This window comes from Myripristis murdjan, chromosome 1, assembly GCF_902150065.1.
Source record: "Myripristis murdjan chromosome 1, fMyrMur1.1, whole genome shotgun sequence".
Lineage (NCBI taxonomy): Eukaryota > Metazoa > Chordata > Actinopteri > Holocentriformes > Holocentridae > Myripristis > Myripristis murdjan.
In genome coordinates, this window is record NC_043980.1 from 18,809,804 (window position 1) to 18,834,860 (window position 25,057).

The following is a 25,057-nucleotide window of genomic DNA, read 5'->3' on the forward strand; positions in this document are numbered from 1 at the left end:
TATTTATTGGTTTTGTTATTGTGGTGAAGGCAATTTCTAAAATGTTTTACTCAGCATTTATGATAGGATGCTAAGCGAGAAAGACAAAGCATGAGTAAAAAATGACCTCTGCTCATGCTTTCCAGTATTTAATGTGATCCATCATTGCCCTTGGCAGTCTTATGACCTCTGCTGGTGCTTTGATGTCAGGCAATGTGTATGCTGTTTTTTGAGCCTAAATTCCATCAGAGGGGACAGGCCCTTCACACCCTTACTGGTTTTGCAGGTGATCCTGACATGCCATTTTTCAGGTTCTTTGTCTTGTTGGTATAACAGCCGCTGTCAGTGGAGGGAGAGGTCAAGAGCACAATGGCATGTATACATAATATGTGCCTTGCTCATACTGGCACATCAGCTGTGGGTATTGAGGGATGGGAAGAGTAATGTTCATTCACTCGCCCCACCTACATTTTCCTACCGGTCACAAGCCTGCTTCTCTAGCCACAAAGGACTGATTGTGCAACATAACTTGGATTGTAGATCCGTGCATGACCTTCACTTTGAGGTTCTTTCAGACACAGTCCATACAACTGTAAATTCTTCCTTCCAGTTCTTTTAAAATAAAAACATGCCTTGGCCTTGTTCTCACAATAATATAGATTAAACCATATAAGTGGCATGTGCACATATAGGTCATATCTCATACTGAGTTTTTGGCCTTTTTACCTTTTACAATGGCAGTGGGTGGTGGTAGGTGGGGAAATGCAGCCAGAATACAACACCACCTCCCACCCATTAGTGCATTAATAAACGTTGTGACTATCATACAAACTTCAGCTATTTGTATGTAAAAGCTGATAAGTAAACTGAGTGGTAATCAAACTCGGGCTAGGATGAAAGTTAAACCACGTAAATCAAGGAGTCTATCAACTATTTAAGGGAAGCTGGTACATGAAAGTTTTTTTCCATGAATGATGAAGGGATTCCAACAGTTTTAGAAAAGCCTGCTAAAAGCCTTGGGAGGTGGATTGTTCCAGTCTGAATGACAAGAAGTAGTTTCAGGGGATGAAGCATCACCTCATTAGAGGCATTGCAGATATAGCCTTCAAGGATGCCAGGAAAACAAAACTTGTGGTTTGGGCTGTTGCCTCAGCTAATGTGGGCTTTGACAGTATATGAGATACCGCTGTCAAAGGTGAAGAAGTTAGAGAGGTTGATTAGCTCATATGTCAGGAAATGGCGTGGAGTCCCACGTCTAGCTCCATACAGAAAAAGAATTCCTGAGCACCAAAATCTTGCGTAGTGGAGTAATTTAAAGTGATAGCTTGGAATTTGAGTGTAATACATCCACCAAGTTTGGTTCATTAGCTCCTTTCCTGTCACAAGAACAAGAGCTTCACTGGAAGTGTACTGGTACAGTGGACAGTACATACAAAGTGAAAAATAACACAATTTTGAGATGTGGCATAAGCTAAAAAATTGTTTTGAGGGTTGTACAACACCACACATTCTTATTTTGGTTTCATTTCAGCTGTTGTCCAAAATGGTGGAACTATTTTATGGCAGGAAATTGTTCTGCTGTTAACCAAATGACATGAACAGGATTACTATGAGATCATCAATAAAGACCAAAGTGAAGTAACCCCATGTAAATTATTTATTGTTAATTTCTTCCAGTAAAAAAGTATCACAATAGAAAAATAATAGCCAAACCCCCATTTGCGTGGTCACATCACACGTGTGGTCAAACAGCAAAACCAGACAATGATTAAACACATAACTGCAATAAATACTGAAGAATGACTTAAAATTGTATGTTTAAAGTTATAATTAGCCTTGCTATCCAACACATGTGCTGTGAGATGCATGATGGTAACATAGTAACTGAGTGAGTAGTTAATGAATGCCACCTCTATTCCTGATTTACATGACTTGGTGGGGCGCTCATGTGTCCTTCTTGCTGGGAAACTGATAAACCAAACACTGCAAGAACAAGGCAATAGACTACATTAAAGGCTACGCTGTACTCTAATACTAAAACTGTTGAGAATCAATTAAGAATTAACCCCATGAGTCCTGACTTTTTTGATGTCCCCTGAGAAATGAAAATGTCTCACCTTTTTCTGCCTTGGTGCTTGCAACTGTGGTCTACTTTAAAATGTCGGTAACACTAAAGAGTATTTTAAGCAGGGCCATGCTAACTGATTAGCTGACTATTATGGCTCATCTCTACTGTCAGTTGTCATTTGTAGGGCCATTTGAGTTACACCATGCCTATATTGAGATATCTTCAAACCAGAGATGTTAGATTTGCAGTTACCAGTACATCACATTCAAAATTTGCATATTTAATGTCCATTTTTGTGTTATTTACCAAGACATGGATAACTTTGTAAACTTTTTAAGTTAACATTCGTGTGATACTCAACAATTAACTGCATGTAGCACTTTGAACACACCGTTACACTTCAGCAATCTGTTTTAATGACAATTTGATCAACTTGAGTCCTCCTTTGTATTAAGTAGAAAATTCACAAATAAAGTTGACTGCTTGTATATTATTTTACCTTGCAAATACATGAAATTTTGTTTTCACATGTACTCTAAGATTAAATAGGAGGGAGACTTAGCAAATCAGTACAATAAAATGTATAAATCTGGTAATAAAACACTTAAGGCAGAGCTTTAACTGTTTGGTGGTCTACTCTAGATATAAAATTGAGTAAGTACCTGACCACCATCATAGAAGGCTGTGCAGCTTGTTTTTTTTTTTTTTTTCTGTTTTCATTGAAGAAACATTTGCTTATCAAGCATTTCATTGTGTTTAGGTGTACATTAATCATCAAAAAGCTTGTTTTTCTTTGTTATAACTTTTCCCCCCATCAGTCAACTTGTCCAGAGCTGGCATATATAAGCAGTGTTACAGTCAAAACACAAAGTCTTATTTTAATATTTTAGGATGTTTATAAACTTCAGCTGAAAGCGTGACCATGGCCATCCTTATTTCTCCTTTGCCTTTTAGCTTTTAGATTTAGGAGGCTGTGACTTCTGCAGTATATTCAGGGTGTCCCTCTTCTCAATTTTCCTTAGTTGTTTCTTCTTCATCCTCTTAATCTTTGCTGTATTCCGAATCTGCAAACACATAAGAAAAAACAATGCACGGTGAAAAGAGGTCACATCACTAACAGAGTGTATGTGCCTATGTATGTACAGTCAAGCCCAAAATTATTCATACCCCTGGCAAATTTTGATTTAAAGTTACTTTTACTCAACCAGCAAGTTTTTTTATTAATTGGAAATGACACAGGCATCTCCCAAAAGATAATAAGACGATGTACAAGAGGCATCACTGTGGAAAGAAATATTTTTAAGCTTTTACTTTTATTTATTTAGCTTTTATTTTGACTGTATGTATAATATAGTAAGCACCAGGTCTGTAATGCCAAGACACCACAAAGGCTTATTTGACTTGATTATTTCTGGTATTTTTCATAGAGAATCCTGGCCAGAGCAACAACACTCCAGCAACTTTCTTTGTCATTTCAACCATCCTTTCAAATGTGTGTGCAGTAAAAAATATATTTTACCTCACTTACATTTTGAATAGGGATATGTATGCTTACATTTCTTAGGTGGCAGTAATAACTGTTTAGAAAAAATGTACATTATTTTTTGCAGCTAAAATAAATCACACTGTCCATAGTTTTTTTTTTTTTTTTTTTTTTTGCATTATACTAAAGAACATACTGTGATATATTATTTTTGGTCTGTAACTCAGTTAAGGAAGATAATACTGTGTGAGATCACTATAAGATTTTTCCATATAAATTTTAAAAACAAAACAAACAAACAAAAAAACATAATAGCAGAAATGGGTTGTCCCATTGCCAAAGAACACTCAAAGTTTGGTGTTTGAATTGCAGTCTAGTTATGGACTAAAATGTGAATATTTGCCCTATAGCGCCATGATCTGGCAAGTACCTGTGGGCTGCCATCTCCATTTCATTCATGTAGCCAATTCTGTGTGGCTTGGGTTTGAATCCTGGGCCCTTTGCTGCATGTCATCCCTTCTCTCTCTCATTCCTTCCTTGTCTCTCTCTCTACTGTCACTCTCAAATAAAGCAAAACTGCCAAAATAAGTCCTTAAAAAAATCCATGATTTCCCTGTTTTCTTTCCTCCTCTAGCAGTGAGAATTATCTGAAATGAGGACTACAGCAAACAAACCGGCTGGCGGCTCGCCAAGCTTTAATTAGTGGCTTGCATGGCAGCCAGTGATTTATATGGCAATGCAGTCAATACACATAACTCACAAAAAATCTATATATTTTCAAACAGTGTTGGGCAGTAGCGGCGTTACAAGTAGCGACGTTACCAGTGTAACTACATTTGTCAGTAGCGTGGTTGTAGCGTTGCTGTTTTTCAAATCAAATAGCTTTTAAGTAGTGAAACTATTTTACTGATCAAATAGCGCGGTAGCGTCCGCAGAAGCTACATTTTCCCAGGCATTTCTCAACCTTAAACGCAACAGAGCTTTTGCTGTGGTTTGACATCTGACATAGATCGGGAGCAGCAGGTGACGTCACCGCCGCTTCCAGACCTGTAGGTGTAGCAGACAGCCGCTCTTCTGTTTGACGTCGCGTACCTGTCCTACCTGTCTGCTGCAGCGGGACACGAGGACTCGTGTCGCGTGAACAAGCAGCTGCTGTAAGAAAGATCAGGATGCCTGGCCTCTGTATCCACTAATAAAGAAAAAAACTTTGGAACACAGAGGCAGAATCTACATGCAAACACAGGTACACACACACTTCCCCCACATTAATATATACGCACTACCTGCTTTGTGTTATTATGTGAAGCATGTTGTTTGTTTTTGTTGCCATGGTTTGTTGCAGTAAAAGCAGAGAGAGCACAGTTTCATCAAGTATTAACTATTGAAACGAACATTTTTTGCCTGACTTTCTGTTTGACTGACAGTTTTATTGATCGCTAAGATAGCAATGACTTGGAATTAAGTTGTTTCGATGTTTAAAAAAAAAAAAAGTAGCTTTGATGTAAGATGCCAATGCGCATCTTGACTTAATCATAACTGTATTGGCTGCATTACATATTGTGTGACAAATTGGTAGGCAGATATGCTTGGTGTGGAGTATGTGTGTGTGTGTGTGTGTGTGTGTGTTGCCAGTGTGGCTCTCATGAAAAAAAAAAAAAAAAATAGTGAGGATCACTGTTGTAAATAAAATATTAAGGTGTTGCAGAGATGGCCTGGTCTACAAATTGTATTTTCCAGATGTAAGAAAACATGTTTGCCTGGTACAGAGCCCAGCAAAAAACACACCATCATCATCATTGCATAATAGCTTTTTCAGTGAAAATGAAAATTATAATGCAAAAATCATCACTCCTTCTGAAATCATGAATCATACCACAGTATCTGTAAAATTAATCACAATTTGATTTTTAACCACACTGTTCAATGCTATTGCTTATGTTGCTGTAAACGTTGTGACTTGACAGTGACTGCAGCCTTCAGTGTGTGCTGCTAGCATATCAGTCAAGTTCGCCAAATATAATTTTTGATGTACCTTCCTTGAATAGGCTCAGTAGCAAGTGGAACTCAGCTGTCAACTCCCAACCCAGCTGGTCAAAAATTTCATAGTCTATATGGAGCATCTGAGCTAGCAGCTTTGAAAGCACCGACTGCAAAATACTAACAGCAATGACTATTTGTAGCTGACTGTTTATTGCACTCTTAAATTGAAAACTTTTTCCTTCGGACATAAAGTATTGTGTGAAAGTCATGCAAACACTGGCTTAGGTTATTTACAAACACAGATGGGGTCTATATTTTCTTGGTTATTGTTGTCCTTATGAAGTACCGTTAAGCCACTGTGGTTTAGGCCTTATCATTTAAGTCTTGATGCTAGGCAAGCACTCTTGAAAATCTAGTTGTTATTGATGTCATGCAATTGGCTTTTGCAGTGCAAATGTGGAGGAGTCTGAATCCTGTCCCATAAAGTATATACACTTCATTTCTGTAGACAGTATGAAGAAAACACACAATTGGGGCGCACTGGTGGCTCTCTGGTTAAGAGCACGTACCATGTACCAGGGCTTAGTCCCGATCGCAGCGACCAGGGTACGAATCCGACCTCAGGTCCTTTGCTGCATGTCATCCCCCCTCTATCCCCTGCCTTTCCTGTCTATCTCCACTGTGACTGTCAATAAAGCAGAAATGCCCGGGGGGAAAAAAAAAAAAAAAAAACAATTTCCTGCAGTCATAGAAAGACTTGGAAGCCTGCGTGTGTCTACTGTATAAGCTTGTTTGTGTGTACAATGATATTTGACGTACCACTTGCACAATTTCTGCCTTGCGTTCGTTCTCAGCACGCCGCTTCAAGTTCTCTTCTCGCCTCTTCCTTTTTTCCTATTAAAAACAGGATATTGGGAAACGTTAAATAAGGTGCAACGATACTGCTGTACTGCAAGGATCAAAGCAATATGCATCATACATCCTACCTCCTTCGCTCTCGCCTTCTCCTCTACAAGTTGTAAAGAGTACTTTTTGACAAGCTCCTTCTCTCGCTTGGCCTCCATCTTTTTTTCCCAAGAGGTGCGCAACGGTTTATCTCTTACCAACGCAGAGAACCTGGAAGACAAGGTCACATTTGAGTGGGGATGGATGGATGGATGAGTCAAAACACTCTAAGACAGGGCTGATTACCGTGTTAAGCAAGAATAGGGAACTACATACCATAGGACTCAGGTAGTATTCACTTTTTTGTTACTACAGCCGCTAATTTCACTGACTAGCACAATTTCAGGAACTGATCTGCCAATTAGTTAAGTTTTCCATTCAATTAATTAACTGACAATTCCAACCAAACACTACACCAGCTGATTTCACTGATTTGCACCCCTTCAGAAAGAGTAACTTATTATGTGGTGTTTGCTTCATGTGAAAACCTGCACACTTTAAGCCCTCCATGACACTCTTTAAGGAATGTTATTTGAAAATTGTTGAGTTTCGCGACGTCACACCAAACATTACCTCTGGGTTCAATGTGACAAGTATTAATTTGATTATTTAGCATGTGATTTTGTGCATGAGTCCCTACCCCATTTGAAATCTATTCTACTTTTATCATAAGGCTTTCCTCTTTAAAAAAAAAAAAAAAATCACTCAATTCACTCAGTTTTCTTCTGTACCTGCCCTTTATTATTATTATTATTATTATTATTATTATTATTATTATCTAAACTGCTGTCTTGATTTTCTGGCTTGTGAGGCACTTTATACCTTTTTGTTTGCAAAGTGATATCTGAATAATATAATATAAAAATACAAAATTCTTACCATTCTAGTGATTTCAAATACAAGTCCCTGTCACACGAGTGCCATGTTCACACAGGTGGGCTCTAGTGATGAGCTCACCTTTGTTTACTGCGGTCCTTCCACACTCGTCCTGATTTAGGTTTCCCCAGCGGGACAGCAGGACTGTGTTTCCCACTGGACGCTGCACTGCCGCCTCTCTGGGCCGTGTTATCTGGGCATGCGGGAGCCGTCTCCACCGGTGCGGGCCTGGTGTCCTGCGGCAGCGATTCCGGGTCTCCGCCGGGCTCGGAGCACGGCTCTGTCGACTCGGACTCGCTGCATGGTACAGGTGTGGGCTCCGCCTTGGTCTCGTCCTTCTTCTCTGTTTCTGTCTCTGCGTTTGTGTTTTTACCCAGTTCCTCCTGGAGAACTGATCTCCTCGTCCGACGACCGGGAGCCCTCACCGGACCTGCTACTTGCGAGTCGAGCAGCGCGGCCGGAGTGCGCACCCTGCGTCCGCTGCGGGTCCGTGTGACCACCGGCGGACTCTGATCGACCTGCTGGAGGTTTTCACCCGGCGAGGCTTCTTCCTTCGTCGACATGTTCCTTAACTAATATGCGTGCACAGTAAACATGTGATACCGCTGTTAACTTTAGTCCACTTTCAAACTGACGTACCTCCACGTGCAGATCCAGCAACGTGAGCTCTGCTGCCTAAAAATCGCGCAATACCAGAGACGGCAAGTGAGATGGTTCATACACTGATCACTTCCGCCAGCAGTAGAAAATACTCACGCTGTCTGTGTAAATTGGTTTCATAGTTCTTCTTTTTGCTTTGATTTACAGAATAATTTCTCAAATAATGTAGACAAAGGTTTCACACTAACAGAGACTGATATATTACCGATGCTTAACAAGTTTTCGGCAGGTGAAAGTTGTAGCTACAATTAGTTTGATTAGGCTAAACATTATATCCTACGGAAGCGTAGAGCTGCCAGACCAAGAAAATAAAAACCGAGAGGCTCAGTATCACGTAATTACGTAAAAAGTTTATTGTTATAACAATATATTTTCACGTTATAACGTGAAATTATCACGTTATTTCATTATATGATTTTTTTCACGTTATAACGTGAAAATATCACGTTATTTCATGATATGCTTTCACGTTATAACATGAAAGTATCACGTTATTTCGTGATACGACTTTTTCACGTTATAACGTGATAGGTATCACGTTATTTCGTGATACGAATTTTGTTTACTGTCTGCTGGCCATCTGTAAATCATGGCTGCTTTACATGATGCCATTAGATCATATTTCATGCTTGGCTTGAGACATGGGGAGATTTTACAGTTATTGGGCTCCGTGGATGACATTCATATAAGCATGCGTACCCTGAGAAGAATTTTGAAAACAATGGGATTATACCGGAGGAAAAACGAGTCGGACCCTCTTGAGGTAGCGTCATTCCTCATTGATCAGCTGGAGGGACACGGCCGGCTGCATGGATACAAGCTCCATCACCTCAACTGCATCCAAGCTGGATATGTTGTCACCCAAAGTACAGTGAGGCATTTGTTAAAGTTTCTCGACCCCGCGGGGGTCGAGAAACACTGTACTTTGGGTGACAACATATCCAGCTTGGATGCAGTTGAGGTGATGGAGCTTGTATCCATGCAGCCGGCCGTGTCCCTCCAGCTGATCAATGAGGAATGACGCTACCTCAAGAGGGTCCGACTCGTTTTTCCTCCGGTATAATAATGGCATCATGTAAAGCAGCCATGATTTACAGATGGCCAGCAGACAGTAAACAAAAACACGTTTCACGAAATAATGTGATACTTTCACGTTATAACGTGAAAATGTCCTATCTTGAAATAACGTGATACCTATCACATTATAACGTGAAAAATTCGTATCACGAAATAACGTGATACCTATCACGTTATAACGTGAAAAAGTCGTATCACGAAATAACGTGATACTTTCATGTTATAACGTGAAAGCATATCATGAAATAACGTGATATTTTCACGTTATAACGTGAAAAAATCATATAATGAAATAACGTGATAATTTCACGTTATAACGTGAAAATATATTGTTATAACAATAAACTTTTTACGTAATTACGTGATACTGAGCCTCTCGGTTTTTATTTTCTTGGTCTGGCAGCTCTACGCTTCCGTAATTTTCATACTGAAATGTATTTACATAATCTTTTCTAGTGAAATACGCATGTAACATGTACACTTTATGTACTTGAGCTGAATTTAATCAAATAAAGGGGGAAAAAACTGTCTTCTGTGTCATGACAAAAAGGAATTCATTTTGTTGTCACGATAACAATGCACGATGTGTACATGACATTTGATTCTGATTTCGGCTTAGTGATTTTATATAAAGTTGCAGATTTGAGCTCCAGCTAATTTGTGGAGGATAAAGCCTTTCACTAATTTTGACCCGAGTTATACCTCTTACTTTCCTCTTAATTATCTTTGGTAACACTTCCACTTTCCTCTTCTTCTTCGTCTCAAAGTGTCAGCGGAATGTAAATAATAAAATCTCTAACATTGCCACCTACTGGTCAAAGATGGGACTCGTGGGGATTTGCCACAACGATCCACATCACATGACTTTACTTCCGCAACTTCTGATGCTGCAATTCATTTGGAAGACCGCAGCGTTCAGCGGGGTCCGGTGGATGTTAGAGGACACAGCCGTGTGATTGCACTTTTTAAACACCAAAGGCAGGACCTGGTCGAGCCGCACCATGTCTTTCTTCAGGGCTGCAACCGTGCTGCTGTTCCTCTTCGGATACTCGGTAAGTAAAGGTTCTGATGCTCTGTGCTTGATGTGATTGTGGCTGCATCCCCCAACAAAGTGGCACACAACACAGCAGAGTGTCTGTTTTCCAAGCTTGAGCCGCCGAGATGTGTCATTTTTCTAGGTGTGGGTTTGTATCTCAGACTGGGGCATTATTGAAAACGTCTATCAGACTTTAACTGCAAATTGGCAGCGCCTCATGACACAGCCTGATGTCACATGAGATGCCACTCCTGTGCTATAAAATATGAGGCTTTAACCAAACTGTCACATGGAATAGGGTGACACTGACACCGATGCACTTCCGCGTGTTTTAACTCTGTGCTGATCTGCAGCTCGGGGCACCCGGTTCGTTCAGTGTGGACTACAAGAATGACTGCTTTCGGAAAGATGGGGAAGCTTTTCGCTACATATCTGGGAGCATCCACTACAGCAGGATCCCGAGAGTCTACTGGAAAGATCGGCTGCTTAAGATGTACATGGCCGGACTGAACGCCATTCAGACGTACGTTTACCTCATGTGCACTCTCTTAATGTTTTGGTGTGAGTGTTATTAATTAGTTCAGCTAATTTGGATTCCACACAGCACAATGAAGAAACTGGCCAAGACAATGAGAATGTGTTGCTTTCCCACTTGTGTGGATTTCCAGACACATTTCTGAATGTATCCCATAATAACCAACGCTTACCTAAACAGTATCATTTGTCAGATGTCACATGTGCTGGGACACAGTGACGATGAGGCATGGTCAGAAATAGACGCAACATGTGAATGCTCCCCTGTTGTCTTGTTAATACATGTCCTGTAACACAACAAAGACACTGTGTGCAGCTTCCTGTTTAAAAATCCATTTAGGGTCACTTAAGTATCATATGCAGGGATAACTCACCACAGCTGGATGGCAATAGTCAGTAACAGAGCATCATTACACCCTTTGACTCTTGTGCAATTATATGAGTGTATGTTTGGGAAATACTCACTTTTCTTTCACTTTGAAGGTACATTCCCTGGAACTACCATGAGCCGTCTCCAGACCAATACAATTTCAGTGGAGACAGGGATGTCAAGCATTTCCTCCAGCTGGCCCAAGACATTGGTTTATTGGTCATCCTCAGACCTGGTCCCTACATATGTGCAGAGTGGGACATGGTAAGAGAGGGTGTCTGCACTTTATACACAGCAATCCTCCAATAATATCCCTCTGTCTATGTGCAGTATCTTTTAGAATAATGGTGATTCATTCCCCCAGTAGAGTTCTTGTGGCTCATAGTGGCCCAACACCTTACTGAGACACTTAAAGATGAGTTTTTCCTTTGATTTGTCACTCGTCAGTATCTCATCAAACAACAGAGGTTATGTTTGTCCTTGCTAGGTAATAAGCCAAAACCAAAATTTACCCAGGCCTGCCTTCTGTAAAGTTACTTGATCTTATAGTTCATCCAGTTTCACACAGACAGATGGCAGAACTCTCAGGGAGAGAAATATCTCCGTTTTTCCTCCACTGACCTTACAATAACAGTCTAACTTATGCTTAACTTTCTTTGCACATAATCATAACATAGTAATTTGTGATATTATACTACAAACTGTTTGAATATTGCTGTCATGTAGGGAGGCCTGCCTGCTTGGCTTCTGAGCAAGAAAGACATTGTACTGCGGTCATCAGATCCAGGTAAGAGTCAAAAGGTAGTTAGGGAAAATGTACAGAAATCATGACCTCGGTTGCATGCTGGAATATGCACTTTATGTCTTTCAGATTACATTGCAGCAGTGGACAAGTGGATGGGGAAAATACTGCCTATGATAAAGCCTTTTCTCTATCAGAACGGTGGTCCTATCATCACTGTACAGGTAAATATGGAGCAGCTTTTCCAAGGCGGTACCTTTTTGTTTTTACTGCTGTCTGTCTCAAGTTACTTCATGGAATATTTTATGTTGACATAACTCCACTCTTGATGTTTCTGCGTTTGATAGGTTGAGAATGAATATGGCAGCTACTTCGCCTGTGACTACAACTACATGCGTCACCTGACCAAGCTGTTTCAGTCCCACCTGGGGAATGATGTGGTGTTGTTCACCACAGATGGGGCTGGGCTAAACTATCTTAAGTGTGGCTCAATACAGGGTCTTTATGCAACCGTTGACTTTGGACCAGGCAAGTATCAAGCAGATGATGACTACTAACATAATACTCCCCTGGAAGTGTAAATTCTCTCCATTTTAGTCTGGTTTTGTAATTTGTTTTAACAGTCCATATTAATCAAGGGTGTCTTTACATGTTGGGTATCCTCAGACAGGGTTGATTTGTTAGAGTGAAAAGCAAAGAAGTTATATGTGTTGTTTTAAAGCCCCCTTAGAAATTATATTTAATGTAACTTTTTGACCTATAAAAAGGTATTCCTCGGGTTAATACTCAGGCAGAGGAAATGATAGCATATGAAATGATGACGAAGGAAATGATAAACCTATGTAGTGAGCCAAAAATGACCACATGATCAGCTGATTATATCCACCGGTGACAAACAGACTGTCTCGTGTCATTTAAGGGTGTCGACATAAGGGGAAGAACATCAATAAGATGGCTAGAGAACCAGCTGAAAAGTGATTTACAGGGTCAGCAGTTCATAAACATGCGGGAAGCAATATGTCAAATACGACAATTTACATTAGAAACAATAGATGAGATGTATTAGCTTCAGGGTTTCATTTGTAGGCAAGTTTTTTTTTTTCCTGTCATTTGACTTACTGCCACGTTTTATATCAGTCAGAATATGGAAGTTTCTTACTGCAGCTGTGTGTGCAAATGCATGCACACTCACCGGTATGTTAATTTGTTGGTTTTACTAGGTGCAAACGTAACAGCTGCTTTTGCTGCACAGAGACACGCCGAACCTCATGGACCTTTGGTAAGCTTTTTTTCTCAGTGTGTTAAGATGTTATCCCTCCTGTTATGTTCAAATTTACTAACATTGTTTATGTTTGGGGTCAATTTGACCCCAGCAGTTTAAACCCCCACAAAATTATTATAATTAAAAGTGTTACCAAAGTTTATGTGTCAGGTACTTTATGTTTCTTTGTTTACTACCTAAATAGCCCTTTAAATAAAATATAACCCTCCACCCCCACTTATACATCCAGTATTCCTATTACGCGACTATGGAAAAATATGCAAATCACCATAAAATCTGCACCACACTATGTTTTACCTAAGACTGTAGCAGGGTTGGCTCTTGTATTACAGGTCAATTCTGAATTTTACGCTGGCTGGCTGGATAACTGGGGCAGAGCCCACACAACAGTGCCTTCTGCCATCGTGACAAAGGCCCTCAATGAAATCCTGTCTCTTGGAGCAAATGTTAACCTGTGAGTCTAAATTTTCCTGCAATAAGATTAGACCAAATGACAAGAGCAGACAGGCACACACACACACACACACACATAAACGTGAGCAACACATGCTGATTCTGTGATTAAACTAATTGTATGCTTGTCAGCTAATGCCTAAAATTTCAAATGTAAAATATGTAGTTATGAAGGGTACTAGTTTTTATACTCTATAGTGTTCACTGCTTGGATCCCAAACAACAGTGTAATTGAAAGGTCACTAAATATATAAGACCTGGCAGAGAGAGAAAGATACAGATGTGAGGAGGAATCTATTGGAGATGTCTGCCCTGTAGATTAAAAAAAAAAAATCAATATCCTTCCTGTGCTCACAGGTACATGTTCATTGGAGGAACAAATTTTGAATACTGGAATGGTGAGTCCCCTTCGACACCATGATTTGATGAGATTATATGATCATCCTACTTGATGAAAATATTTATCATCTGATGTTTTTGATATCCTCAGGTGCCAATTCACCCTATGCCCCACAGCCTACCAGCTACGATTATGATGCCCCTCTTACAGAGGCAGGAGACCTCACAGAAAAGTACTTTGCCATTAAAGAGGTGATCAAAATGGTATGCAAAAACAAAGCAGTCCTCTAATTTTGCATTTAAATATCACCTCAGTGGGCACTAATCTTAAAGGACAAGTTAACGCAGAAATGAAAGTTTTGTCATGGTCCACTAACCATCGTATCAGAAACACTAGTGAAATTTGCATGGCAGTAAAACACACAATGATTTTATTAGGGCAACATCATAGCAGCCTTCTCCAAGACAATTGGAGTGAATTTCTTGAGGTTCCAAAAGGTAAACTCATTGCCATAAATTTACTCTAGACAGAATAATTCAAGTGCTCTGTATTTAAGTACTTTAGATTTAGGGGAAAAAAAGACAGCCATGAAACAAAAGTAGTTTTTGTGACCATGTTAGAAACCAAATGGTACAGAGCAATAACATAATGAAGAGAATATTCACAATTAGTAATGGATATCTTAATACATTTATTGGCTGCAGTTTTTGTGCAGCACATGTGAGATATTTTGTAACATTCTACTTCCCCATTTGTATCACCACTTGACAAGATGGTTCAAAGCGTGCTCTACCCATGATGTCAGTATGTACAGCACTGAAGGCTACATCTGCTTGCTGCGTAGTGACAGCTGGCTTGTTGCAGAACAAGTGTGGAAAAATTTTGGGAGACAATACAGTAAATAATGTACTTTTGGACTGGGTGCAATCATCTGCTTGCAGAACATTTGGATTAGGCCATTTGGAGCAATTTTATGTTTATTTTTTTATGCTAAAGAATAAGTTTCATATATAACAGTTGTTGTTGAGATGGCTGCTACAGAGCTGCAATAGCTTGCTTACAGCTCACAGTATATTTTATTGACATGCCAACTTCACCTTTGCCTCAACTGATATGAGGCTAACTAGGTAATATTTGGGTGAACTAAGACAGTGAGCTTGATGGGTCAATATTAATATGTGGATGCACTCTTAAATACGTATTGCTGATCTCTTGTGCGGTATGTGTAATCTGGAAGACCTGTTGTATCTTCCCTCAATAGCACCGTAAAATACCAGAGGGACCAGTACCACCAACAACTCCAAAGTATGCATACGGGGCTGTCAAAATGAAGAAGGTATGTACTTAACTGATGTTACATATCTATGTTCTAGGTTAAGTAATGAAAGTCTGTAGTTTGTAGCATGCATTAAAAGAATTACCTGTACTATATTACAACAACTGATCAAAAATAATAAATCATAAAATGCAAACCTCTACCATTGCAGCTCCAAACAGTGTCAGATGCCATAGACAAACTGTCTTTCTCCGGCCCTGTCAAAAGCATGTATCCTCTAACTTTCATTGAATTAAACCAGGTACTGTACCTTTTGATAGTTCCATCGTCTAATGTAATTAAAAAAGTAATTACTGCTTTTATCATGTAATCACTGTATTGCATGTTTGTATGTTTATCTGCTTGTTTTTTTGAAAATGTCTCTTTTCTCTCTGTTTTTTCAGGCTTTTGGGTTTGTCCTCTACAGGACGAAGCTGCCTGTCAACTGTAGCACACCAACTCCTCTGTCTTCTCCACTGAACGGGGTTCATGATAGGGCATATGTGTCCGTGGACGGGGTAAGTCTAGCAATGCAGACCTTGTGACTTATTATGAATTGTACATCATCACTACCCACACACTTTGTTTAAAATTATGCATCATACATACAAACCCTTTTTGATCTGATGTCACAGATTTTGCCCCATGCTTGTTCAAATAAACTTCTGAATGCATTACTCATCAATTATCTTAGCTTCAAAATAAAAGGGGCGTCTGTTTTCATTTGGATTTTGCTCCCAAGCTGGGGTGTTTTTGCTGGTCAACAAATGAATTCTGTTGTGAATCAGAGATGCTCTCCCAAAATAATGCTGATTTCTTCTCAAGGTGGCCGTAGGAATCCTTGAAAGGAACAAAGTCTTAACTGTTAATGTGACTGGGAAGGCTGGCAACCTGGTGGACATACTGGTGGAGAATATGGGTCGCATCAACTACGGAGGAGGCATCAATGACTTTAAGGTTCTTTTCAGCGACATTTTAAAGTCACTGTATGTTGTTTAGAGTTACAAGATGCCTGCTCCAAGTTCCTGGGGCACTACTGCAAGGCTTTATTGATTCTCAGATTCACATTGTACAAGCTACATTTGATGAAGAGCTTGTCTTATTTTGTGAATTTAAGTAAGCATAGCCTAAAATATTTGTACAATATTTGTACAATGACAATAAAGCTTCTTTGACTTTGACTTTGATATGACCTACTCACATTACCTTATATTGCATTGTGTAGTGCAATAGTTTGTGACAAGTTAGGATGTCAGTATGTATTTTGAGCTCCCCTCTGCTCTTCTTAATTGTGGTCTTTCTCCATTACCCTGCTACCCTGCACAGGGCTTGGTGTCCAACCTGACGTTGGGGTCAGACTTGCTCAAAGACTGGGCTGTTTACAGTCTCAGCATTGATGACGCAGTCAGCCAGGGTCTCCTTGGGGAAATTGAATCCACAGCCACAGATTCACCTCAGAATCACACTCTCTCCCTGCCGGCCTTCTACAGTGGCAGCTTTATCATTCCAGACGGCATCCCAGACCTGCCCCAGGACACCTACATTAAGCTCCCTGACTGGAGGAAGGCATGTTACCCATATCAGATTTTTAGTTTGAGTGGTGGTCAGTTTTACCCAAGATTTACAACATGGACACAAAGTGATAGTTAAGTGACTGGTTGTTCATAAAATCTGAAGCTCTGAAGGGGTGCAAAAAAAAATTGATTCACTTTTTTTTTTTTTTTTAATCATTTTTTTTAAATTCCTGAATCGATTTAGAGTAATGGCATCATATGAAACAAGATGACTGAAAGGAACCCATTAGCACATTGGTACCAAGTATGTCATGCTGGGTTGTCAAAGGGGCTAAACACCGCTTCAAAGTGAGGCTAAATTTGGGTGAGTGAAAATATGGCATGGCCATTTTTAAAGGGGTCCCATGACCTCTGACCTCGAGATATCTGAATGAAAACAGGTTCTACGGGTAGAACCTGACATGCCCACTTGATGTTAATCCCATGCAGTCTGGGGCAAAAGCCATCCAGTTTTTTGCATTCAGTTCAAATGTGTTATTTTGGTCTATTCTAAAATGGCATATTTGTGTATACTTGGCGCTAAACAGTCTTGGAGTTGCATAAATTGGGTTTGACTGGAAAGCTTAGAGTATCGCGGATTCGGTGAGCCCAGTTTTATTCATGTGTGATGATGTTATTTTAGGAAAATAACAGCCTCATGAAACTTTACATCCACAAACTGGATGATAATTCAAAAATTAAAAAGCACAAAAATACATACGCAAGTATTACAGTAATATTGAATTGGGAGATAAGAATATTGTCCCAGTCCTATTAAACATAGTAAAGTACCTGTCACTCTAAAAAAAGAGCTGGTTGCCCAGACATAGATTAAATCTTGTGCTAGACTAAAGATGTTACATTGACACAGATCTCTAATGAAAATAAAATCTTAGTCTAGCACTAGGCTTAATCCACATCCAAACAACTAGCCTTATTAAGTGCCTCACTTATGCCAGTTAGTTCCCTGTCAGTCATTTATCCAAGCGGGCTGTAAGGTGGTCTTCTTAACCAAGGTTTCCATGGTAACTTCAGGCATAATAAAAAGGTCCTTCTTGTGGTGCATTAGTCCTGCGTGGAGACTGTACCCACAGTTGAGTCCACACTTTCACCCTTTGCTGCTTGACTATGGCCAGCAAAAAGGATTTTTAGTAGTCAGCTTGTCATTTGTTAAAAAATCTAATATACCTGATTAAGTGGATACTGACTGATTTTTCCCTCCCCCCAGGGTCAGGTTTGGATTAATGGCTTCAACATGGGACGTTACTGGCCAAGCCGAGGTCCTCAAGTGACACTTTTTGTGCCTTCCAGCATCCTCAGCACAGCTGCACCCAACAATGTTACTGTCCTAGAGCTGGAAGCGGCACCCTGCACCTCAGGACCGTGCACTGTGGAGTTCACAGACACTCCCATCCTGAATGCCCCAGTGCAGTATGCCGACAGACAGCAGAGATTATTTACCAGAGATGATTTCTTGTAACTGTTGACACAGTTTTGTAAAAAAGGGATAAATTTGCACTGCTCATTGATGTACAGTCTCGAATCAGCACCTGTCTTAACTAGATATTTAACTTGCAAAAGCTGTATTGATGTAAACAGCATGGTGGAAGTCATGTTTACAACACTTGCCATGATGAGCTATAAGGTAAAGTACAAGGCTCATCTAAATTTATAATAACCTTAACATTTGGGATTAGACATCAATGATTGAATGTTTCTTAATGAAAAGCAGGAAAGTTGTAAATTATTATTATTTTTTATTATTTTTTTTTTTTTTAAATCAAAACTGTCACACCAATCGTGGATGGGCCTACCTCAGTGATTTTGCATAAGTCTATTCATAGCCTTTACCAATTTTTGCCTGGAGCGGATATTGCCAGCTGGCGCAGAACAGAGCTATCATTTACAAAGTATAATGCAAAAAAAGAAAAAAAAAATCTAATGGAATCTAATGGAAATCACTTCAGGGAAAGGTGTTGAAGGATAAGTAATATGACTGTGATGTTTAAAATTTGAAATGATGTTGCACTTACTGAATATTTGTGCATTTTAAATAAAATGTTTCAAAAATGCCAATCTTTGTGTGTGTGTGTGTGTGTGTGTGTGTGTGTGTGTGTGTGTGTGTGTGTGTAAAGACAGCTCAAAGCTAGCCCTAGCTCATGCATGACTAACATATGGATAACGGTATATTTATCTTGATTATATGTGACGTGAAGTTTTGTTTATTTCATTTATTACAATGGTTACAGACTGTATAATAGAAGCTGAAAATCTAAGCGTAGAAATGATAATGTGATATTGCGGTCAAGTTGTGTTTGGATAGAAGCACTGACCAATGACATGAACAAAGATTTACAGTCACAGTTACTGGCATTAAAGTGCGTTTGCGAGGATTTTTCCAAATTGTTTTACTGGCACAGGTATGGGTCGTGTTACCTGACTGTTAGCATTAAATTCACTTCCAAGTTGCACAGTAACCAGTGTGATATCATTGGTTGGAAACCTGAAGAGTTACTTGTACAGGTTTGGCTCCTGCCTTGTTGGCCTCCAATAAAGGACCTAGACCTCAGTCTGACCTTGAGATTCTGGCAGGTTTGTAGACTATAAAGTTAGAATGGAGAGTGAAGTTTGGTTGCTGTGGCTCTTGGGACATTTCGCCATTGACGGGGATGAAATAGCTGATAGAATGGCTAAAAGTTCTCATACAGAATAGTGCATTTATATAAGTTCGAAAATTGAGTCTGGTCAGAACAGGAGCATAGAAATGCTGTAGTATGATCAAGTACAGGTTTCAAAAGCACAAAAGAGGAAGTGGAGGAAAGAGAAGTGGGGAACTATTTATTTCACTGTTACCGGGTAAGTTAAAAGGAAGACTTTGCTGATATCGTGTATTTTTTATATATTGGATTCAAAACCCTTATTGCCTCAGGACAAAAATCATTCAGATTCAGATATCCTTTATTTGCCATTGTCTAAACACACATAGGACACACATAGCGGATAAAAACGCTGAATGAAGCAGCTTGACTTTTCTCCTTCAAAACCCTCCTCTTCGAGCCTGAGGGGTGAAGTGGTGTGCTTTTTTTAACTGGACGGTAGGGGGCAGTGATGAGCTCCTGGGACTACGCGGCGGAAATACATTAGAAGAAGAAAGTGGGAGGCGAATGTATGACGGAAATTCACATAAAGAAACGAAACAGCTGTATGATTTTAGCAAACAGTGAGGTAAACAAGAACTCTTTGACATAACCACGGCGCGACTGTTTCCAGAATAGTTAGTTTTCACGAAAATGTGAGATAAACGTCACGCCAGAGCCAGTCAGATAGCATTAGCGCGTCGGGTTTGCTATGATCAGTCACCGTTGGTTAGCTAGCTGGCTAACAAAGTGCTAAACAAACTGGCTAACTAGTTATTGTAGCTATTATAACATCTGTAATACAACATTACTGTCTTGTCCGGACAGCTCAGTGTTAGTAAGACAGCTAAACACGATGTAAGACAACACTTTTAATTTAATGCTCGCTGCCTCGGTAACATAAACTATTAATGTAACTGTGTCTTATTTTAGGTTGTGACCCAGGATGGTTTGCAGTGAAGTGGAGTGGCTTCAAAGACAAGTTCAGCTTCTCTGCTTGGGATCAGATTAACATGATGCAGCACAGACCGCGTTGCATGGTTAAATAGGTTGCCAAGTCATGATGCTCTGACACCATCAAACTGTTAACAGACATGCCACAGCGCCTTGTAGCACCAGCTGACCAAGTGAGCTTCTCCTTTGTAACCATACAATCTGGCCTTCACAACAGACCACTACAGGTGTGAAAGCTCAGCCACATCACTTTTATACTATCAGAAAACATTTCATCCTACCAGACACATTCTCAAATCAAGCCCCCCCCTTCATCTAGAGAATGGTAGATAACCGCTATGCCACAGCCCTGGTCATTGGCTCGGTGCTGAGCCTCCTGGCCACTGTGTACCTCTCTGTGGCAGTGGGAACACAACACTGGTATCAGTACCGCAGTCTGCCAGTCAAACATGAGTCAAGCAATGCCTCGGAGCTGCGTGAAGAGTTCATCAGCGGAGAGTTTGATGAGAAGACTTACAGCGACACGATGTTTCGTTTGAATGGCACCTTGGGACTGTGGTGGAGGTGTATCCTGGTGCCAGGACAGTCATACTGGTTCAAAGAGCCAGGTATGAATTTTTGACCTCAGACGTTTTTATATTGCATGTTGCCTCAGACCAGTGTTTCCTCTGTATTCATTTAACAGGGGTGTTCCACCACAGCAAATATATTCCCATCACTGCAAGAGCAAAAGTAAAATTAGGCTATAATAATTATTTGTAATTTAGTATTTTACCTAATAAGAAACAGTAGTCAAATGCTTAGAAAGTAATGATTTGTATTGTAGTTTAAAGCATTTTTAGTACTTGAGTTGAAGTAGAATGGTGACAGATGCACGACAAAACTAGAATTACCATTGAAAGCACCATGGCTGCATAAAATTTCAGAGGTAACACTGATATCAGCTACATCATATTCTGTGTTTTGGGAAATGATGGTTGTTCTTGTCCTCTTAGATCCAAAGATGGAGACCCAGTGTGTCAGTTTCACTCTTCCTCAGCAGTTTGTTCCAAAGTTCAATGACCCGGGGAATCATAACAGCGGAGAAGATCTGCTGAGGACATGTAAGTGCATTCTGTACCCCATCGCTCTGCAACACCCAGTTTTAGTTTTACAAAAGGTGAGAAATGAATGGTGAGACAGTGAAGGGACCTGATACTATGCCTTAGTGTTTTTTGCGGGACATCTTTTTATAAACTATCGTGTGGCAATGACTTTTATCGATGTTGGTGGTCACAAATTGTGTTGGGCATTTTCCTGTTGTAGCCTAATTATTATGATGGAGGGAAACTGACAGGCACCTAAATACAGTCCCGCTTTAAGCAGACTGGTTTCACTTCACTGCACTTGGCTAATTTATCACCCAGTTTGTAAATTCTTAACCTAAGCAAATTTGTTTTAATTTGTGCTACATAGAGCAAAGTTGTGTACATCTTGCTATGTTTGCCTCCTTTCATTGACTTTGCATGCATTCACACCATCTCGATTTTGTGTTAAATTATCTGAATGTATGGTTAGAGAGTTATTTCATTTGATTCTGTATTTTTGACCAGACTTGTGGAGGTGCCAGTTTCTCCTGCCCCTTGTATCACTGGCTTTGGTTTTCCTCAGCGGCCTCATTGGTGTTTGTGCCTGCCTGTGCCGTAGCTTCACCCCCACTTTGGGGGTTGGAGTACTTCATCTACTTGCAGGTGAGAGAAGTGGTCACAGACAGCACCCAAACACAATCACTTTCTCTCATACTACTCCCTTCATGCATCCACTATCAAAATGCATATTTCACTAAACACATAACTGTATACGATTTTATACTAGCAGCCTACATCTTTGCATCTCTCCTCTTCTCACCGCACACTATTGCTTCATCAGGTCTTTGCTCTCTGGGCACTGTATGCTGTTTCCTGGCGGGGATAGACCTGCTCCACCGCAACTCTGCACCACCAGACGGGGTGGAGAGCTCACTGGGCTGGTCCCTCTATCTTGCCCTCATCTCCTCCCCACTGCAAATGATGGCAGCAGCTTTGTTCCTTTGGGCAGCCAGAAGTCACCGCAAGAACTACACTCGCATGGCTGCATACAGGGTAGCCTAAAAGAGACACTATCCTCTGAACAACATACCTAAAAACTGCCTAATCTGAAGACTGTGTTACATAAAGGTTTGCTGACTACACGGTTTAAATTTAATGAAGTGGTAAGACTCTGTAAGACTTACTGAATTTTTCATCTCCACCATAGTAATGTTTTGAAATTGTTTCCAAAACGGTTCCTCAGTACCACGGATCATTCAGACCTTAAGGCCAAACTAACACAGCAGTTTGCAGCTAATGACCATGAGTGCTGTTAAACAGGAGTTGGGGGGGTATTACACAAAATTTTGCAGCAGATATCCCCTGACTTTTTTTTTTTAACCCCAGTTACCTCTGTCTTACCCAATATGTATATATATATTTTAAAAATATATTTTCAAGGGCCCTCTCCAGTGACGTCATGCCTCATTTATTTTCAGAACGGCTCCTGAAATAGTTAATCCCAGAGAGTGATGTATTATCAGAGACGGTGCGGAGGCGAGACATTGCACTCACTAGCAAATGCACTGTTAACTCTGGAAAAAAACAACAAAAAAAAAAACAAGTAGGCCTCAAAATTCAAACTTAAATAGGTTTGATGGGCAATTTCTCCCACCAGTAAAACCATGGCTTGTTTTGTTTGAGCAACATGTTTGAAATATATAGGATCCTAGCAGCATTGATATGTTTACTCTTAATATCACTTTGTTTATCTGTTTTAAAATAATTTTAACATCTTCTGGATTAGTCTTCAAAACCCCAGAACTTGAATGGATAGCACAGTACACATAAGCTTCACAAAGCTACAACCATATCAATTCTGTGTTGAAAATGTTTTTTGCCTTTTCTGTCAACAATGCATGCTGTGTATATAAAACAGTTATTCAGTTTGTGTAAAGAAACAAAATTATGCCTGTAGTATGACCAGCTAATGTTACCTTCAAATTTGAGGTCTACTATTGGTAGCATCTAACTTTGGCATTCTGGTATTTTTTCCCCCTATTTGTTAATCCTCTATTTTTATGGTTCTTTCCACCATTGATAGTCTTACCTGTGCACCAGGTATAACAACCACAGAGGATTCAGGGAGAGGGAACAGATGTAACTCAGGTCAAAATGATTGAGAGGCAATGTCCTCAACAAGGCAGCGGCTGCCCACAGCAGACCTCATGTACAAAGCTAAAGGGAGCTATTCATATTGTGGGCATAATTATTATGATATGAACTGAATGACATGCAATGTTATAATCATACTCCGCACTGTTCTGAAGACAAGTAAATACACCCCTTTCATACAGAAAACAGTTCTGCAACACAACGTTAAATAACTTGGCTGTTAAAAACCATAGGGCGTAGTCTTTGGTTTACCTGGTAAAATGGGAGTAACAGCTAATTTCAGACAGATTGCACAAGTTAGCCCGAACCTTAATTATCCTGCTGCACATGTGAGATTCAGTGTGACTAGCGGAGATAATCATACATCCATCTCTGGGATGAACTTCATGAAGAGTTTTGAAAATGATTAAAGTGATGAAGTCACTGGAGGGGGGCTAAACACTGACAGGTTATGCATCATTTTATTTCTGTTTCTGTGTCAGTGTGCAGTATTTGATTGCCTTTGTCTCTGTTGCCATTGCTTCAGCCTCTCACCACATTGTCCTTATTCCATTATAGATGATTAAGGTAATGGATTGTCACATTGGCAAAATCTTAAAAAAAAAAGTTTGTCAGGACAGCTTGCTGTGTTATTGCATGAAGACGTTATGCAGGCCTGCTGATAAGTTGTTTTTGGGTAATTAATTTGTATAGCCTTTGCGGTGCATGCCTTTTTTTTTTTTTTTTTTTTTTTTTTTTTTAACTGACATTTCAGTCATCTGTAATTCTTAACTGTGGTATTTTTTTTTCTCGATCTGTGGTATGTGTTGACTAAATCCCACTCATTGCAGTGTAACCACTCATTTGCAATTGTCAACCATATTTATACATGCTAATTTGAATGTTAAAAAAATGATGCTCTAACAAGCCTGTTCTCTTTATATTATATTTAAAATCGAGAAGATATTACAGACCCAGTTTTTTCTATGTACTGCCAATACATAGAAAATTTAACTCATTTTCATTTAGTTTTTTAATTACAAACCGTTCATTCTAACACAGATAGCAGCTGGCTACAGCTGGTGTAGCCACTGGTCCACCACAGCTAAGGTTATTTATAGAGGTGAGCTGTGGAAACAAATTGACAGCATCTGACAGCTAAACATGATTTTTGTTAAATGTTTACTTGCATTGGTGATGTTTGTGTAAGTAAAACTCAACTGTGGTCATGAAAATAATACTTTGTGGAATTCACAAAATCTTTTTTGATATGCAAAGCCTCACTAATCCATCTCAGTACACTTAAAATTTACACAGATAAGTGAATTATGGATTAGGGCTATTAAGTGAGAGATTGAATGAATGCCATTGTACTTTTGCATGAAAGTGTAACCAGTTTTCAGCACCAGTAAAGAGATTAAAATGTTCTTTGTTACATGTCTACACTCAGTGACTTTTGTAGATGTTTTTGTATTCCAAAGTACACAGTTCATAGCTGTTTCTGTATTAATAAACCTGACCTTTGCTGACTTCTCTATTTATTTTTATGTTAGCTTTCCAAGGGTAAAGCTAGC

The 25,057-nt window shown here is 39.7% G+C and overlaps 3 protein-coding genes across 3 annotated transcripts; 2 read left to right on the forward strand and 1 right to left on the reverse strand.

Moving 5' to 3' along the window:
* Nucleotides 1-1,618: 1,618 nt before the first annotated feature.
* Nucleotides 1,619-8,056, reverse strand: ccdc86 (coiled-coil domain containing 86). The gene is made up of 4 exons (XM_030079974.1): nucleotides 7,413-8,056; nucleotides 6,497-6,626; nucleotides 6,330-6,404; nucleotides 1,619-3,111 (listed from the first exon to the last, which is right to left on the reverse strand). The coding sequence occupies exons 1-4, from the start codon at nucleotides 7,892-7,894 to the stop codon at nucleotides 2,998-3,000; spliced, it is 801 nt and encodes a 266-aa protein (XP_029935834.1). The 5' UTR covers nucleotides 7,895-8,056; the 3' UTR covers nucleotides 1,619-2,997.
* A 1,868-nt stretch (nucleotides 8,057-9,924) lies between these two features.
* Nucleotides 9,925-18,760, forward strand: glb1 (galactosidase, beta 1). Its single transcript, XM_030079871.1, has 16 exons — nucleotides 9,925-10,120; nucleotides 10,458-10,627; nucleotides 11,122-11,272; nucleotides 11,735-11,795; nucleotides 11,880-11,974; nucleotides 12,098-12,278; nucleotides 12,971-13,029; nucleotides 13,365-13,486; nucleotides 13,843-13,883; nucleotides 13,976-14,088; nucleotides 15,087-15,161; nucleotides 15,313-15,402; nucleotides 15,545-15,658; nucleotides 15,966-16,097; nucleotides 16,467-16,706; nucleotides 17,922-18,760. Exons 1-16 carry the CDS (start codon nucleotides 10,070-10,072, stop codon nucleotides 18,171-18,173), a joined length of 1,947 nt encoding a protein of 648 aa, XP_029935731.1. The 5' UTR covers nucleotides 9,925-10,069; the 3' UTR covers nucleotides 18,174-18,760.
* Nucleotides 18,761-19,783: 1,023 nt separating this feature from the next.
* On the forward strand, nucleotides 19,784-25,013 carry cldnd1b (claudin domain containing 1b). Its single transcript, XM_030051785.1, has 5 exons — nucleotides 19,784-19,918; nucleotides 20,263-20,891; nucleotides 21,279-21,386; nucleotides 21,876-22,013; nucleotides 22,192-25,013. The coding sequence occupies exons 2-5, from the start codon at nucleotides 20,606-20,608 to the stop codon at nucleotides 22,410-22,412; spliced, it is 753 nt and encodes a 250-aa protein (XP_029907645.1). The 5' UTR covers nucleotides 19,784-19,918; nucleotides 20,263-20,605; the 3' UTR covers nucleotides 22,413-25,013.
* Nucleotides 25,014-25,057: the final 44 nt, after the last annotated feature.

What these genes read in the sequence shown, in the direction of transcription:
- ccdc86 (XM_030079974.1), bottom strand. Translation starts at nt 7,894, where the DNA reads ATGTCGACGAAGGAAGAAGCCTCGCCGGGTGAAAACCTCCAGCAGGTC. An exon ending in AAGGACCGCAGTAAACAAAG is followed by an intron (nt 6,627 to 7,412) that starts GTGAGCTCATCA and finishes CTTGTCTTCCAG; the next exon opens with GTTCTCTGCGTTGGTAAGAG. An exon ending in AGGCAGAAATTGTGCAAGTG is followed by an intron (nt 3,112 to 6,329) that starts GTACGTCAAATA and finishes ATGTGTTTGCAG; the next exon opens with ATTCGGAATACAGCAAAGAT.
- glb1 (XM_030079871.1), top strand. Translation starts at nt 10,070, where the DNA reads ATGTCTTTCTTCAGGGCTGCAACCGTGCTGCTGTTCCTCTTCGGATAC. An exon ending in CCGAACCTCATGGACCTTTG is followed by an intron (nt 13,030 to 13,364) that starts GTAAGCTTTTTT and finishes CTTGTATTACAG; the next exon opens with GTCAATTCTGAATTTTACGC. An exon ending in CATATGTGTCCGTGGACGGG is followed by an intron (nt 15,659 to 15,965) that starts GTAAGTCTAGCA and finishes TTTCTTCTCAAG; the next exon opens with GTGGCCGTAGGAATCCTTGA.
- cldnd1b (XM_030051785.1), top strand. Translation starts at nt 20,606, where the DNA reads ATGGTAGATAACCGCTATGCCACAGCCCTGGTCATTGGCTCGGTGCTG. An exon ending in ATACTGGTTCAAAGAGCCAG is followed by an intron (nt 20,892 to 21,278) that starts GTATGAATTTTT and finishes TTGTCCTCTTAG; the next exon opens with ATCCAAAGATGGAGACCCAG. An exon ending in AGTACTTCATCTACTTGCAG is followed by an intron (nt 22,014 to 22,191) that starts GTGAGAGAAGTG and finishes TTGCTTCATCAG; the next exon opens with GTCTTTGCTCTCTGGGCACT.